Raw genomic sequence first — 14,904 nt, 5'->3', positions numbered from 1 at the left:
TCCATAATTGTGTTTTGGACGTAAAAGTCAGACTATCCCCTTAAACAGAATCTCTGATGTCCATGTTTAAATAATAGATGTTCCCAATTATTACTAAAAGTGTCACCTCTGAAATACGAGGGCCACATACCTGTGATGTCATCAGCCTTCCAGGCACACACTGAGGATGTGGATCCCTTGTTTTGGCTTCCCTTATCTTTTCTCCCCCTCGAATAAGAGTGAATGTCTCTGCATTATTCAAAAGCGTGCACAGAAATGTGATGTAACCTAAGCTAGGGTTTCAGGTGTTCCTTTTTCCAAGCATGGGGAAAGAAAATAGATGACACCACAAGTTTAATACTAATTGATTTATTACCTGCCTAAGCAAATCCCGGGCAGTGCAATGGCAGGCTTGGACTCAAAGCAAATGATTTACAAGATAATGTTTGACTCTGGGAAAGGGTAATCAGACCCAGATACAATGGATGATAGGATAATTGAGAAGGAATAAAAGAGGATAAATTGCCATGTGCTAATGAGTTTACAGGCCCTAATGGGAAGGACATCAGTTTTAACACTCAGGTTATGAGCTAGGAGCAAGTCTTTTTCTCCACCCACCCCCCTTCCACTGCTAAAGATGTAGTGCTGAAACAAACCAAGATTAATGGTATCCCACTCATTTACTTCACCATTCTTTACACCTCAGACAGCTTCCTGTATTAAACATATAGGGCTGTGGTGCTTATTTTTTAAAACCAACTTTACTCCAAGCAGTTGCTGTCAGCAGACGCCACTTACCCAACAGTGCCCGGATATAAATGTTTTTGGCTCAACCACTTGAGCAGCAACTCTTCTGCCTCCCGGGTCCCTGGGGGCCTTGGAGCCTGATGAGTTGACGCCGTTATCTGCAAGCCTTTTGGCCTAACAGAGACTATTCTGAACCATTTATGCAACCTGGGTGCACTCACATTTGGAAATGGTTGGCTGAGCAGCAATCATGTCTCGCCTCATGATTCATTTTTATATCTCACTCACCCGCCATCCCACATCACCAGCGAGGACCGGTGACACTTTATTGGTATTTTTGATTACTGCTATAGCCATCTGAATTTTTCACAGGATGGGGGCCTCTGGTTCCAATGTAGCCGCACACTGTACGAAGGGTCCAGGCTACAAAGAAATAAAGGGGCAGTGGTGAGCAGGGCGATTGGGAAGTAATGGAGAGCTGAGGCACTTCCTGGGAGACTGAGAGCCTATTCCCTTGTAATGTTTCCACCAAACGAAGTTTAATATGATGAATCGCAGTGCAACTCCAGCACGTCTTCTCTTCTCAAAAAGGTAGCTCGAGTGCAGCATTTAAACATGCCTGAATGACGACTTGATTCCCCTACACAAAAGCCAGAAGAGTACATATCCAAAATGGCTCTTTCTACCCGTATTGGGGAAGTTGCTTGACAGCATTTCACATTTTCACACGTGCTTGGGAAATCGCAGTGCTCAGTCATGTTTACTGATATGATGCCAACCGAACTGTACTCTCATTCATAAGAGCTGATCCAATGTTATAGTAAGATCATAAAACATAACTGAGCGATTCCTTCTCAAACGATAATTATTTTCCTGACCTGATATATTTTGGGGAGCAAAGTCTTAGGGATGGATTTGAACTGACAACCTGGTGATTTCCGAAGCAAACAGGGTCACTGCGAAACTACAGGCAGTATTATGCTTCCACTCTGAATAGGAGATTTTAGGAACAGCCTGATTGTTTCAAGTTTCTGGCAGCAGTAAGAGTTCACTGATTCATGTTAATTTGGAAAAATCGGTAAAATCATATTCAGTTTGTCACACTGATTAGCACTTTAATAAGTACTTTTATCTGAAAAATTGACTGGCTAATACAGACAGCTTGCTTCCAGTTTTCAGTTATGTCTGAAAATATCTGCAGTAATATAGAAGGATTTGCTCAGCCTAATCAATAGTTAAGATTCATTTTAATTAATATGGTAACTGTTTATGTAGAAGCAAATGCTGCTAACAAAATCTTCAGGCCTGACCTTCCTCTTTCACCCTCCTGCTAAGTTCTGCATTCCCTTATCTTGCAACTTTTCTTGTTAATACTTTATACAGCAAACCTATTCTCGAGTATACTAAGGGTCACCTGTAGTTCAGGCCACCCATTTTGATTGGATTCTTACAGTTTCTAAATTAGGCCTGTGATGTTATATCCTACAATATTTGTACAAAAGCTTCTGGTTTTAGGCTGTAGAGAAGCATCTGCGAGCGGGATCCATAAATGCTCTGAAACACTAAAGATGATCGTTTTAACCCTTTAGGCGGCTGTAATCCTTTTCCAAAAACTTTAAGACTAGATTTTCTCTGTGGTAAGAAGAGAGGAGCCCGATTTCTCAGGCAGATAAACTGAGTCTTAAGAGTCATTTCATGGCTTCTGAAGGTCACATAAGGAGCAGAGAAGCTGGGAACGAGTCCTGGCATCTCTGACTCCCACGTCCCTGTTGGGAACACTAGACAATACTGACACCCTCCATGAACTGAATCCAAAAATTGTAAAAGATAAGTTGTTTCCTTATATTGTTCAAAGAGGAAAAAAAAGAATAGCTTTCCCACAGAGAGCAAACAAATAGTGAATGGGCTCTCTCTTCATCCTATAGACCTCTATGTGAGAACATTTTTTTTCTTATGTGAATTCTTAAAAAGTCCATTTGGATTGCTGCCTAACACAGAACATTTCAGAACAGACCTATTTTTTGTCTAAACAATAGAAGTATCGGGTCACAGAATTTCAGAGTTGGAAAAGACCTTGGAGATCGTAGAGTTCGACATCCTCATTTTACAAACTGAGAATCAGAAAGATTAGATGGCATAGACATGTTTATAAGTCATTCATAACAGAGGCAATTAAACAAATTACAAGGAGACTAAATCTATTGCTATGAATGTTCCAATTATTCTAGAAAAAAAAGTGCAAGGATGTGTTATCTGAAACATATTTGTTGTTTTACTGAGTAAGACTTGGCTTTTGTCCTCCCAAGGAGTTAAAGTAAATCTCACCGATGGTAGATTCAGTTGCATTGCAAAAAAAAATTGAACAAATATCAATGGACTCTCCAGCCAAGACCAGTCCATTACAGATTTCATGGATCTAGGTCTTGTCAATCACTAAATGAGGAAATGGAAGAGATTAGCATGATAGCAAAGTCTAGTACAACACAGGGATTAAATAAGAAGAGGGTCAAAAATCCATGGAGGGGAATCAGATAAACTATGGAAAGTCTGAGAGAGACAGGAGATCATGTTCCAGGTTAGGTATCAGTTAGTCAAGGCCTTTTTGGAAAATAACCCTTATCTTTTATTGGGTGCCCTCCTTGCCTTCTCGTTCCCTCTCACTCAGTAAACTTGCAGCCTTAGAAGCCAGCTCCTGGAGAAAACTACCTCTCTTTCTGAACAGACAAGCAGTTGCACCAAAAGGACCTTCTTCCAAGGGCACAGCATGTTGATACTGGACACAACAGAACTGTTCAGTCAGGCTGAATGTGACATTTCTACTTGCCCCCACCCTACCTCCCTTATTTTCTTATTTCGTCTACCATGGAAATTAATGGAAGACTGTAAAATGAGCAACTTGAAAATTATTTAAGCTGTGGTCTCATCTGACTCATCATCTAGGACAGAAGTGATGGTGTGGGTGGATGTTCAAATAGATGTTTTTAGAAAGACGTTTTTACACAAAAAGGATATTAACACAAAGCTTAATGTTGTTCAGAGGAAGCTGCTATCCATAGCATAGTTTTAGAGAATCCTAGAATTTTAGGACATCAAAGAAATCTGTGGCTTTGCTTATCCAGAACTTTATTTTACAAATGAGAAAACTGAACTTTAGGTTTTCAGAAGTTTGGCCAAGTTCATTTCACCGGTAAATAGCAGCGAAAGACTCAGGCTTCTGAGGTCCCACGGCAATGCTTTTTCTAGCAATTCTAGACAAGCTCACACGGGTCTAAAAAGACAACAGCTGAACAACAACAAAATATTGCTTTCCATTTTTTAAAAGATAGATTTTTAGAAGTGATAGTGTATAAATTAATCACAGCTGTCTGGCAGTACAAATGTAACAGTAGCTGAGAACATACAGCTGATAAGGGAGCTCTTAACTCCTAAAGGAAGGCAAGATTTAAGGCATCCTGTGGGAAGTCAAAGGCTTCAGCTAATTCCGAAGACCTTACAGACAAATGGGAGCAGTGGGAACCCCAGTGAGCTGGTTTCATGCCAGGCCTTTACCTCATATATGGTCCTCAAAATGGTGGACTGGTATTTTTGTACCAGAACTACCTTCTTAATCTATCTTTGTTATAAAGCTTTGTTTTCTCTCCCCAAATTCACTATCAGACCGTGTAATTTGGCTCTCAATCATCCAGCCTGGTGGCATTCCAACGAGCAAAGAGCCAATCTTAGACGTCTTTAAGTAGATTTACCATGAACCCAGAGACGCAGTGAGAGACACGTTCTACCAACAACTAAATCCTCCGGCCACTGGAGATGGTCGTGGGCACCAGTGAGAGCCTATTTATTTGGACAGACTTTCAATCAACAGGTAGCAGCTCAATGTGCCAGATTTCAAGCTTTATACAGATATAATTTTACTCGTACACCAAAACGCAAAGCTGTTGATGAGAAAATTGCACACGTGCTGAATGATGGGTTTAATGTCGGACAGCCAGATGTTTTCACTTAGGGCTCTTCCTATCTCTGCCAGCAGGTGGGAGAGGGAAATGAAGGCAACAGTGTTCTAGACTAGGATTTCCTTGAGAGCAGGGAGTGGGAGGGTTTCGATTTTACATCATTGTATCTTAGCATCTACCACAGTGCTTAACAATAGTAGATGCTCTCATCAGTGCTTCTTGAACTCATATGGTGGTACTCAAATCAGTTAATTTCCTATTTTGTTTGATAAATAAAAAGAAATGAAGACTATTGAAATTTTTATGCTCTGTTAATGTTATTTAGCCATATTACACTGGAAAGGCATCCTTATGGACAAATGGAAATAGTCTTGGATAGTGGTTTGAGATTTTTTTCCTTCAAATTCAACAAATAATCTTGCTGCTATAAAGAATGCTGTAAAGGTATTCTTTATTTGTAAGTGCTTATGCCAAATGCAAATATAGTTTTACATTCTAGGACTTCACAAAAAAATTATTTTTATAATGTCTTAAAAACAAATTTTTCCAGTGCCTAAATTGCTTTTTATGAAATCTCAGCCAAAAAAAAAAGGTAAACTCTTAACAACACACTCATATGTAAAACATACACACGGACTTTTTATTGAACAAATAAAAAGCTGAGATATAAGAAACTAGTTTTCAAAGCCCAGTTCAATAGGACAGAAAGTTTTCCTGTTAGTGGGCATTAAAGCTCATTTTCATCATTTAAGCCAAAGGAGCACTTGGACAAATGCTCAGTTCAAATATTTCATAGACAGTGTGGGCACACACTTATACGTCTGTGAGCATACAAAGTAACACACGTATGTAATTTTACAATGCAATTTAAGTATGAGGAAATGGACTCCCATCCCCAGACACAGGGCATTAAAAAAGAAGCCACCCCACTGGGAAACGAAAGGATTAAGCCCAGATTCCTGTGCGGCATCATTCATCTTGCACAGGTATTAGCTTGATGTTCACATGAAAACATAAAAACTCCATCTGTTCCCTAGGCATATTTAGTTTGTTGTTCAGATGGTTTGTTTTAAAGATTAATTTGTAATGGTTAAGTTAGTTATTCCAACTGAAAATGTGTACAAAATGGTGCTTCGCATCTGGTTTTGCTAAAAGTGTTAAGAGATATTTAAGCAGGTGAGTGTCATCCCTAAAGATAAAATGAACAAGGAACCAGATTCTGCCTCCAGATAGATGAGCGCCATCAGCATATGAGAGGAAACAAAATAAAAATAAGACAACGATTTTTTTTAAACTCTAAGATCACCCTCAAATACACTTAAATTTTTATTTAGATGATTTAGCCCTATCAGACAATTTTCTTTAACTTGTTCTGCTTTATTAGCCAAACAAATATTTCCACATATCAAGTTTATACATTTAAATTTTCTAGTTTCTTCAATTGTCATTGGAGTCGGAAGTGGTTGGGAGAGTGCAATAAGCTGGCCTCTATTTTCTCTTAAATGGCAATTTGTGTCTTTGTTGTCTTGGTGTCAGAGATCAAGAATTTATGCAATTATATTTTTATTAAGTATAAGTGTATTAGGAGAATCAAAAATATGTAATGTGAAAATGTTTCCTTCACTCACCTGTTTTTATGCAAGTGATTATAGTTTCTGTACACCCTTGTCCAAGGAAGGGCCCTCCTCAATCTGGGAAGTTTCCATGAAGCTTGCTGAGAGACACCCACAGAGTGGGAAGGGCGAGAAGAAGGCCCACCTGCCCACCGAGGGAGCCAGAGCAGCCTGAAGAGAATGGGGCAATGGATGTCAGAGCCGGCACATCCAAGATGATGACATTATCCCAATCATCAGATGAGATCATATTTGTGTGATCATTCTTGCATATGTGCATGTTAGAGGTTTACATTTGGGGTTTTCCTAACACTTCCAAAACAAATAATTGAGACACTGGAAAATTTTGTTTTAAAGACAGTTCAAAGCAGTTTCTGTTAAATTTTGGAGGGTAAAAATATATTCACATTTGGCATAAGCGCTTAACTGTAAGGCACGTCTTTCCAATAGTCTTCATAACAACAGTATTCTTTGCTGGATTTGAAACAAAGGAAGATCTCCAGCCACTATCCCAAATCTATCATGGTTGTCCATAAGGATGTCTCGCCAGTGTAGGTTTCATATACTTTGATTACCTGAAAGTACTTTGGGCCCTCATTCATTGCTTCTTACTTTGATTTACCCTTGTTCTCTCTGCTTTTTATAATTCTCACTAGATTAGAAGCAGCAAGTTAGAAGCCTATTAGGTGAGAAAGAATGGGGAAAATACTCCAGGAAACTGAGGGATTAGTGTATTATTCATTTAAATCTATTGGGCTTTATGGCCATATGTATCACCTTAAATGGTATCTTTACTTCTATGCCAATTTATTACATTACAATAATTTCCCTCTGTCCACAGCTATCCCACTGCAGGTAAGTGAGAAAAAGAGCAGCTTTACCACTGTTCATGGTCATAATCATCAAACCTTTGTCTAAGTTGAGAATAAACTATTCAAGGCTTCTTTCTTCCAGTAAAAAATTAAATAGTAAAACTTTTAAGAAGTGCTCACAGCTTCTTCTGCCTTACTGTCACTGTGTCAGGCTGCAGATATCGTCAAATATATTAGATATTAAATTTTTTGAAAATGTTTCCTTAATTCACCTTTTTTATGTGGAAGACTCTTTCCCTTTAAAAATATTACAAAAATAATTAATCATATTAGAAACAGAAAAAAACATTACTAACAAAATGTCCTGGTTTAAGTTCTTCTCATCTATCTATTTGTAATGTGTTTAAGTTCCCTCTGGTGTTTTAAATTCTTTCATTTTTTGAGGCAGCCTTGTTTGAAAATTAAGAGCTTGAATTCTGGGGCCAGACTGCCTAGGTTTTAATCCCAGCTCTGACACTAGTTAGCTGTGTGCCCTTGGGGAAGTTAGTTAAACTCTCTGGGCCTTAGTTTCCACATCTGTAAAACTAGGACAACAACAATATGTATTTCCTAGTATTGTTATGAAGATTAACTGAATCATTATGTATAAAGAGCTCAGAACAGTGGCTGCACACAGTAAGTTCTCTATAAGTGTTTGTCAAATAAATAAAATAAAAAGGCTTAAAGACAATCATTGATTAGATTCCATTTGGACGATGCCAGATAAATGGCCAGCACTTTGCTTGTCTTAGATTATCATCAAAATGTGATCTCTCTCGTTTTACAGTGATTTTCTTCTATGTGTGTTGACATCCATTTTAACATAATGGCATCATTTCATTTCACTTTGGCCTCAGCTGTTAACAGTGCTATTGAACTCTTGGTTTGGGTTTATTTATCTTTCACGTTTTAAGATGGCTTTCTCACTGTAAGAAAATCCTCATGATGCGCTGACCAATTTTATCTCTAGAAAATTCAGTCTTGGCGATAAGTGATTACTTCTAAGAATACCCATAGAAATTACAAGCTCAATTACAACTCATCTGGCATTTTAAGTGATTTCTTCTTTGCCTTAATTATAGAATCTATCTTGATCTTCTGGGTTTGAGCTCATAATATTCTGAACATAATGTCTACACTTTATCTAACCCTCTTCTAGGGAAAGGTCCTCAAAAACTACATTACTTAGGAAGCAGAATGCAGTCATGGGATAAAACCACGTGTCTGTACAAATTTGCCTCTTTAAAACTTGTGTCCAGCTTACTTTGATCCTAATTTGTATTTTACTTCCATCTGAATGCTTGAGATATAACAGTTGAAAAATCAAGACGTAAAACAGGAGAAGACTAGAACTCCTAGCTATCCATTATTATTGGTAGACTAGGATCCATCGGTCTAACACGTAACCTTCAAAAACTCCAACATTTGATATGCATATGCCAAATGGGCTTCCAGTTGAATAAAGTGAATCCCAATATTGGTATTTAGAAGCAGGTCCCTCTCAAAGAAGCCTTGGTGCACACCTTTGACCCTTAACTGGGGTGCTCAAACATTGCCTGTGATGATGACTCCCAGTGAAGGCTCTGTGCTGTGCTTGGCTGCATTTCCATCTGAGTGCCAACAGCAAGATAAATGAAAGACTGGTTCACTGGAGTACTGGTGGTTTGGGGGCTATTGATTTTTGGTCCATTCTCTTTAAAAGTGAGATCTAAAAAGTTGACAGAGGGTCATTAATTTCATCATATACTTGTCGTCTCATCCATAACCAATCCAGGGTCTGAGTGTGCTTGTCACTCTGTGTTTGCACTTTATTTGTTTAGGGTTTTCTTGGTTATTCCACTTTTTTTTTTTTTTGCCTTTTACTTCGGCCCCTTTAAATAAAGAAAAGGTAAAAAAAAAAAGACATGCCAGTTTGTGAATCTTTCCTGAAATTGATGTGGGGACAGAGAAAATTACAGATATATAGAGAAGAGACTCGGATAATGGGAAACATTTAAAAGGCTCACGAAAGTCTCTGTGGCTGCCTTCTATTCTTGGTTTAAAAAAGAAAAATACGTAAAATTCATCAATCCTAATTATTCAATTAACCCCCAAGTGAATAAACAATTACATAGGTGAACTGCTGGTCTTGTTTTATTGAAATATTAACATACGAGTTGACAACATTATTTTAGGAAAAGCTTATGGGTTCTTAATAAACGCTGTTAAAATGTATGAAAATAATTGATAGTAATAACCATTAACTGAGTTTCTCTGGCTATAAGTTCTGAATAGCTCTACCAATCCTTCCAGAAACACAAACTGAGTTTTAAGGTATCATGAAAACATCTCTCTGTAGTGATTTTATTGTTGTTATGACGGCGGGTTTATTTTTTGTTTGTTTTTTAACAGGGTAAGGAGAGTTTGGCAGCCTCCATAATTATTATTGAAATAACCATCAAATAAAATCTTTAAGCCTGGCTGAATATTCAATGAGCTGTGTAAATCTGGAGTGCATGAAACAATAGCACAGGGCAAGAGTGGATTCCCGAGAAATAAGCAGGGACTCTGAGAGAATTCTGCAGCAGCCATCCAGGACAGTGACGTCTTACTTGACTTGGGATATATTCGATTCTATGGTATCTGTTTTGAAAGCCAATGCAAGGCTGCAAGTGGGGAAAGCAAAAGAAAATATGATTAAGTTCATGGGCCAAGGCAAGGAAATCCAGTATTAATAATATCACAACCTGCCAGTAAATCTCTATTTTATAGGTGAAGAAATACATTTCTACTTTAAAGTGTGTTTTTATATACCCTTGAGTGCCCAACAAGCTAAACTACCAAGGGAGCTCTACATGATTTAGAAGTTAATCCTTCAAATGGCTAACAATTGAATGCCTCAGCTGTTTGTAGTTTCCTACTGCTGGCTAATTTCATTTTTGTTTCATATGTTTGGTGGTAAGCTTTCATTGTTCGCTGACACTGAGGTTGTAAGTCTAGTTAATTTAGTTAAAATGAGGCTGGGAGTGTTCACACTTTTCTGCTGGCTACTATCAGATATGGGAGAACTTGGAGTGAACACCCCACAAAGAAACTCAGTGAGGAAGAAAATGCAGATGGCCCGGCTTAGGGCCAGCTTTAACAACCACAGAGTAGGGATGTAAATAAACAGCTTTATATGTGTTAAGGCATCTGAGATCTGAAAATATTCCATGCTTTGCATTATCTCAGACTCTGAGATTCCTTTTTCCAGCCAATTCTCTTCTCCTCTTTTTATTTCAAGTCATTTTCCCTCTAAGCCATTGCTTGAAATTGTAGGAAAGGGCGAACCCAACAGCCTTCATATGCTTCTTGCTACCAAAATCCCTTTTTTTTTTTTTTTGCATCTATTTATCCATAAGGACTGTCAGAAGGAATGGATTTCCCAAAGCACTTGCTCTGTCTCCCCGCAGTGTCCCAGGGCTCTTTACACTTCTCCTTTTAGCTGCTCAAAGGCCCAAGCCGCCTTCCCACACCTTGGTTCCTCTTTCCTCTTCACCAGGTAACTCCTCCTTGATCCCTTTATCTCAACAGAAGCATCACTTGCTCAAAGTATCTTTGCTAACTCTTCACCCTGAGTCTGGTCCACTGGTCCCCTGTTCTATTTTGTGCCCAACTGTGTACTTAATTCTCCATAGCACCAAACAAGATTGTGATTAAATAATTAATTGTGTAATTAATCTTTTAATGTCTGTCTTTCCCATTAGAATGTAAGCTCTGTGCAGTCTGGGACAATCTCTCTCTTATTTGCTTTCCTATGCTCCAGGGCCTAGCTCAGGGTATACACTCAAAATTTTGTTGAATGAATGAATCCATTCCAGGATCAGTTATGTCACTTGCAAAATGGAATAAAAAGGAATCCTTGTTTCTCGATGTTTGGTTAGGATCAAATGACATAACAAATACGTGAAAAACACTTTAAATGCAATCAAATGTTATAGCCATTATTGTTAATACATGATAGTAGTAGTTGTTGTTGCTGTATCTGTTTCTGACATAAGAAAGCAATTTCTTGAAAGGAATTTGTCAAATAAGGATTACTCTGATCTTTCTTCATGCAGAAATAGATGACCACTAGACTGGGAACTGTGCCACCATGTCCCTCCCCTAGCTATACGCCTCCTAAGCAGACTGCCACTTAGGAATCTGATTTCAGCCTTCATAATTCCATTTTAATCACCAAATTGGTTGAGTTCAAAAACATATTTTGGAGTACTATAATGGATGTTAGAATATAAAGTTCTTCTAGGACAAAACAATGGTCTGCCTAGAGGAATTTGTAGTCTAATAGTAGAGATGGACGTGGGAATAGGTCATTATAATCCTAGACAAATTCTGTAACAGAAGGAGCCATGGAGTTCTATTGAATTCTAAGAGACAGGCACTGAACTCTATCTGGAGCCTCAGGAAGACTTCCTGGAGGAGATGGTGACTGAGTTGATTCTTAAAGAATGAACAAAATTCCCAGGTAAAGGTAGTAAGAGCATTCTCAGCAGGATGAGCAAGATACAAATGTGAGAAAGAGTAAGAAGTGCAGATGGCCAACTGGGGGGGGCGGCTGTCAGAAGGAGACCAGCAGAGACTCTTTATCCACCATATCTTAGCATTCTAGCAGTTGCACAGGAACCTAAATCTGAGACATTGTTTCATCAGCCAAAAGTAGAATTTCTCAAACTCGAATTGCCAAAGCCCAGCAAAATCAGCTATGAGTGACTTAAAATCAAAATCCCTACTCCATCATACCTATTTTAGCATCAGCTAAATGGAGCTGCTTTTAGAACAGCTAGCTCCACAATAATTTTCTTTCTAAAAACCAATCACTTGAAAGTATGAAAAATGTACATTTCAATGCTTAAATAGGTCTTTTTCTCCTCCTACACAGAAGCCCTCCTCCTTTTCTCCTCTCCAGCAGTGCCCCCTTGCATTCATAAACTCTCTGTGTCCACAGAGATACACACATTTTTTTCTAAGAAGTCATTAATTTTTGAGTTTGAGAAATATGAAATAGACAAAGTGGGTAATTTTTCACACTTAGAAGAATTTCTCCAATATGTTTGACTCCTTTTCTTGCACAGCTGAAAAGAGATTAATATAATTTACTCTTTCCATTAATTGGCTTCACAGATCGCCATGGGAGATGGTACCCAATCAAGTCAAACAACATGGGAAATGCCCACCGCACTCATTTACCGCCGACCAAGGAGCTGTGGTATTCACAGGGGAACCTCCGAGCAGCCAGCCTTCCCAAGAAACCCATATGATATTAAAGCTCCAAAGGAGTCAAACCTCATATAAATCGCTGAATTATCTTCTTCTCCAAAAGGCACCCAAAAGCACAAAGGAAAGAGAAGTTTCCCTTTAAATCCAAAAAATTATCATAAGCCAAGCACATGTGCCAACAATGTAGAAGTTTATGTGATTACATCACTTGTCAAATCACTTCTTTTCACAGAAGTTTGGAGCTGGAACAATTCTAGCTATTGCAGAGCTCTTCTCAGTAGAAGATGCGCCTTTGGTAAGACAGTCACGAAAGATGCATTCCAGCTTCCTCGATTCAGTCATAAGAAAAGGCCAGGGGGAAAATCTTTTTAAATCCTGAAATCCTATGAAACCACATTTAAACTCTAAAGTGTAGGAAGCTATTACTGTACCATTAGGAAGAAATCCAAAGATTTGGATTTAGTTTTATGGGAGAGAGGGAAAAAACGGGGGCTTCCTGGTGACAGCGAAACCACAGTCAGATCATCGGAGGTCCTTGTGAACAGCTATGAATTTATTCCTTTAATAACCCTCTTCTTCCTGCTGAAGCTCACTGCTGGCAGAACAGCACAACTCAATAGTCCCAGTCCCCACCATGAAGGAGGACTGTGGGGCGCAGGTATAGAAGGGCGAGTGGAGAGGCAGGAAGGAAGTGATATTTATTACACTGGCCCCCTCGATCCACGTCGTGTTTGCTCTATTCTCAGTCAGAGAAGAGAAATTCTGAGGTGTCGTGAGTTATAGCCCTTGCAGCATAAGCCCAGTAAGTCACAAAGAAAGAAATACCTTGAGAATACTTTTGCCAGAGTGTAAGTTATGAGGAATCTTGTGTCTCTACCACCCAGCAACAAAATGAAACTAAATATCACTTTTAGTTTTTCATCAGGGAACTAACTACCAGAGAAAAATGCCCATTTTAAAGATTTATTGATACATTCAAATACTTAAAGATGAGTCTAAGCCATTTTTTTTATTAGAACAAGGCAAGCCTTTAAATGCCCAAGGTAGTTTTTTAAACTCTTCATCTATATTTTAACTTGAACATTTCGAAGTTTGCCTCAGAAGTGAAACAGGTCCCTGCTTTAATTTCTAGGTTCCATTCTGTCCAACTTATACCTAGCAGGATTTCCATAAATATATTTAAATGGAATGTGATGTACCATTTAATCAGATAATGGAGAACACTGATAAAACCAAGTAAAATTTCTCAGAAAAATCATGCAGCGCTTTGGGCTCAATATCCAGGCATCTAGCAAGGAGGAAAATGCTATCCCAGCTGAGCAATAATTATTCTTTCTTCGATTTCTAAGCTTCCATGGTACTGCAGTGGAGGGTCCAAGTCCTGAAGGCTGACCACTCTCCTTTCTTATGTGCCTCTGATTTCTGTTTTTTTCTTTCCTCTCAGCTCCTCATTGAAATGCCTGATTCTTTCCTCTCAGCTCCTCATTGAAATGCCTGAAGTCACATTTTTATGATCACTTAGGTGATCAAAGCACTTCAGTGTCTCTTTCACTTCTCTTTCTGTTTCTTCTCCACTAATATTCCTTTTCCATTTATACAATTTACTCTGTTTAATGGTTTTCCTGACTATTCCATTCACTGGTCCACCTCCTACTTTCATAATGTACTTTTATTCATGCCCCCTTGGTTGTAGAAACTGTGTTTTGTTGTCCATGAGTCAGGGACCTACAGTTTAAGATCCTCAGCTGTCTACACTTAGGCTAGACTTCCTGCTATCTGGAAGAAAAACATACAACAGAATCCTCCCATGACTGCGCATGGAAGGGTTGTGATAGAATTCTCTCCCCATTCAAGAGATTAGACCACTCAATGGGGCTCATAAAGCTGTATAAGAAAATAATAATAATATAAGCCTTAATATTTATTTTATTAAATTGCTCGATTGATATACTTTTTTTTTTCCACCAACAAAAATGTCATGTGGCAGGTCAATGACAATGACTACCATTATGGTGAGAAAAATGTCACATTATTTCTAGTGCATCAATCAAAATATTTACCAGGCCCCTACTTTGTGACTATCTGTTAGCTGTCAATATATAGACACACCACCCAGCTACCACACCAACTGTGAGAGATTTTAAAATCAGTGATGAAGCAGAAGGAAGAGTTCATTAGGATCCAACAGTCTACTGGTCTTCAAAATGAGGTCCACAGTAGTGGTTTCGAATCTGCACGAGAATCAGAAAAGTCTTGAAAGCTTTTTAAGAAATACAGAATCCTGGTTTCTACCCTAGACGTTACGAATAAGACTGTCTGGAAGTGGACTCAAGAATTTGTATTTTACAAACTCCCCTGGTGATCAGAATGACCACCTGATCTGAAAGCTCCTGATCTATCTGCTCTTCATTCTAATCCACAGGTTGGCCAAAAACACAAGAATAGACATATGAGTTCCTGGCCACCGAAAAAAGGGAAAAGAGAGACTATTCTCCCTAAATGTTTTAAAGCTGGAAATTCACCAAC

General features: G+C 38.5%; 1 protein-coding gene across 11 annotated transcripts in view; it reads right to left on the bottom strand.

Moving 5' to 3' along the window:
• The window catches only part of MECOM (MDS1 and EVI1 complex locus), a 533,910-nt gene that overhangs the window by 341,585 nt on the left and 177,421 nt on the right, over positions 1–14,904 (bottom strand). Inside the window, exon 1 of one of the 11 annotated variants that reach the window (XM_046658722.1) lies at positions 1,015–1,048. The exons of the other annotated variants lie outside the window; for them this stretch is intronic. Within the exon in view, the coding sequence (XP_046514678.1) occupies positions 1,015–1,021 (7 nt within the window). The 5' untranslated portion in view covers positions 1,022–1,048. Of the gene's footprint in view, positions 1–1,014; positions 1,049–14,904 lie in introns of those variants that run through there. 11 annotated transcript variants of the gene reach the window in all.

This window comes from Equus quagga, chromosome 4 (genome assembly GCF_021613505.1).
Source record: "Equus quagga isolate Etosha38 chromosome 4, UCLA_HA_Equagga_1.0, whole genome shotgun sequence".
Taxonomy (NCBI): Eukaryota; Metazoa; Chordata; class Mammalia; order Perissodactyla; family Equidae; genus Equus; species Equus quagga.
This window is presented reverse-complemented; position numbering and strand designations above follow the sequence as displayed.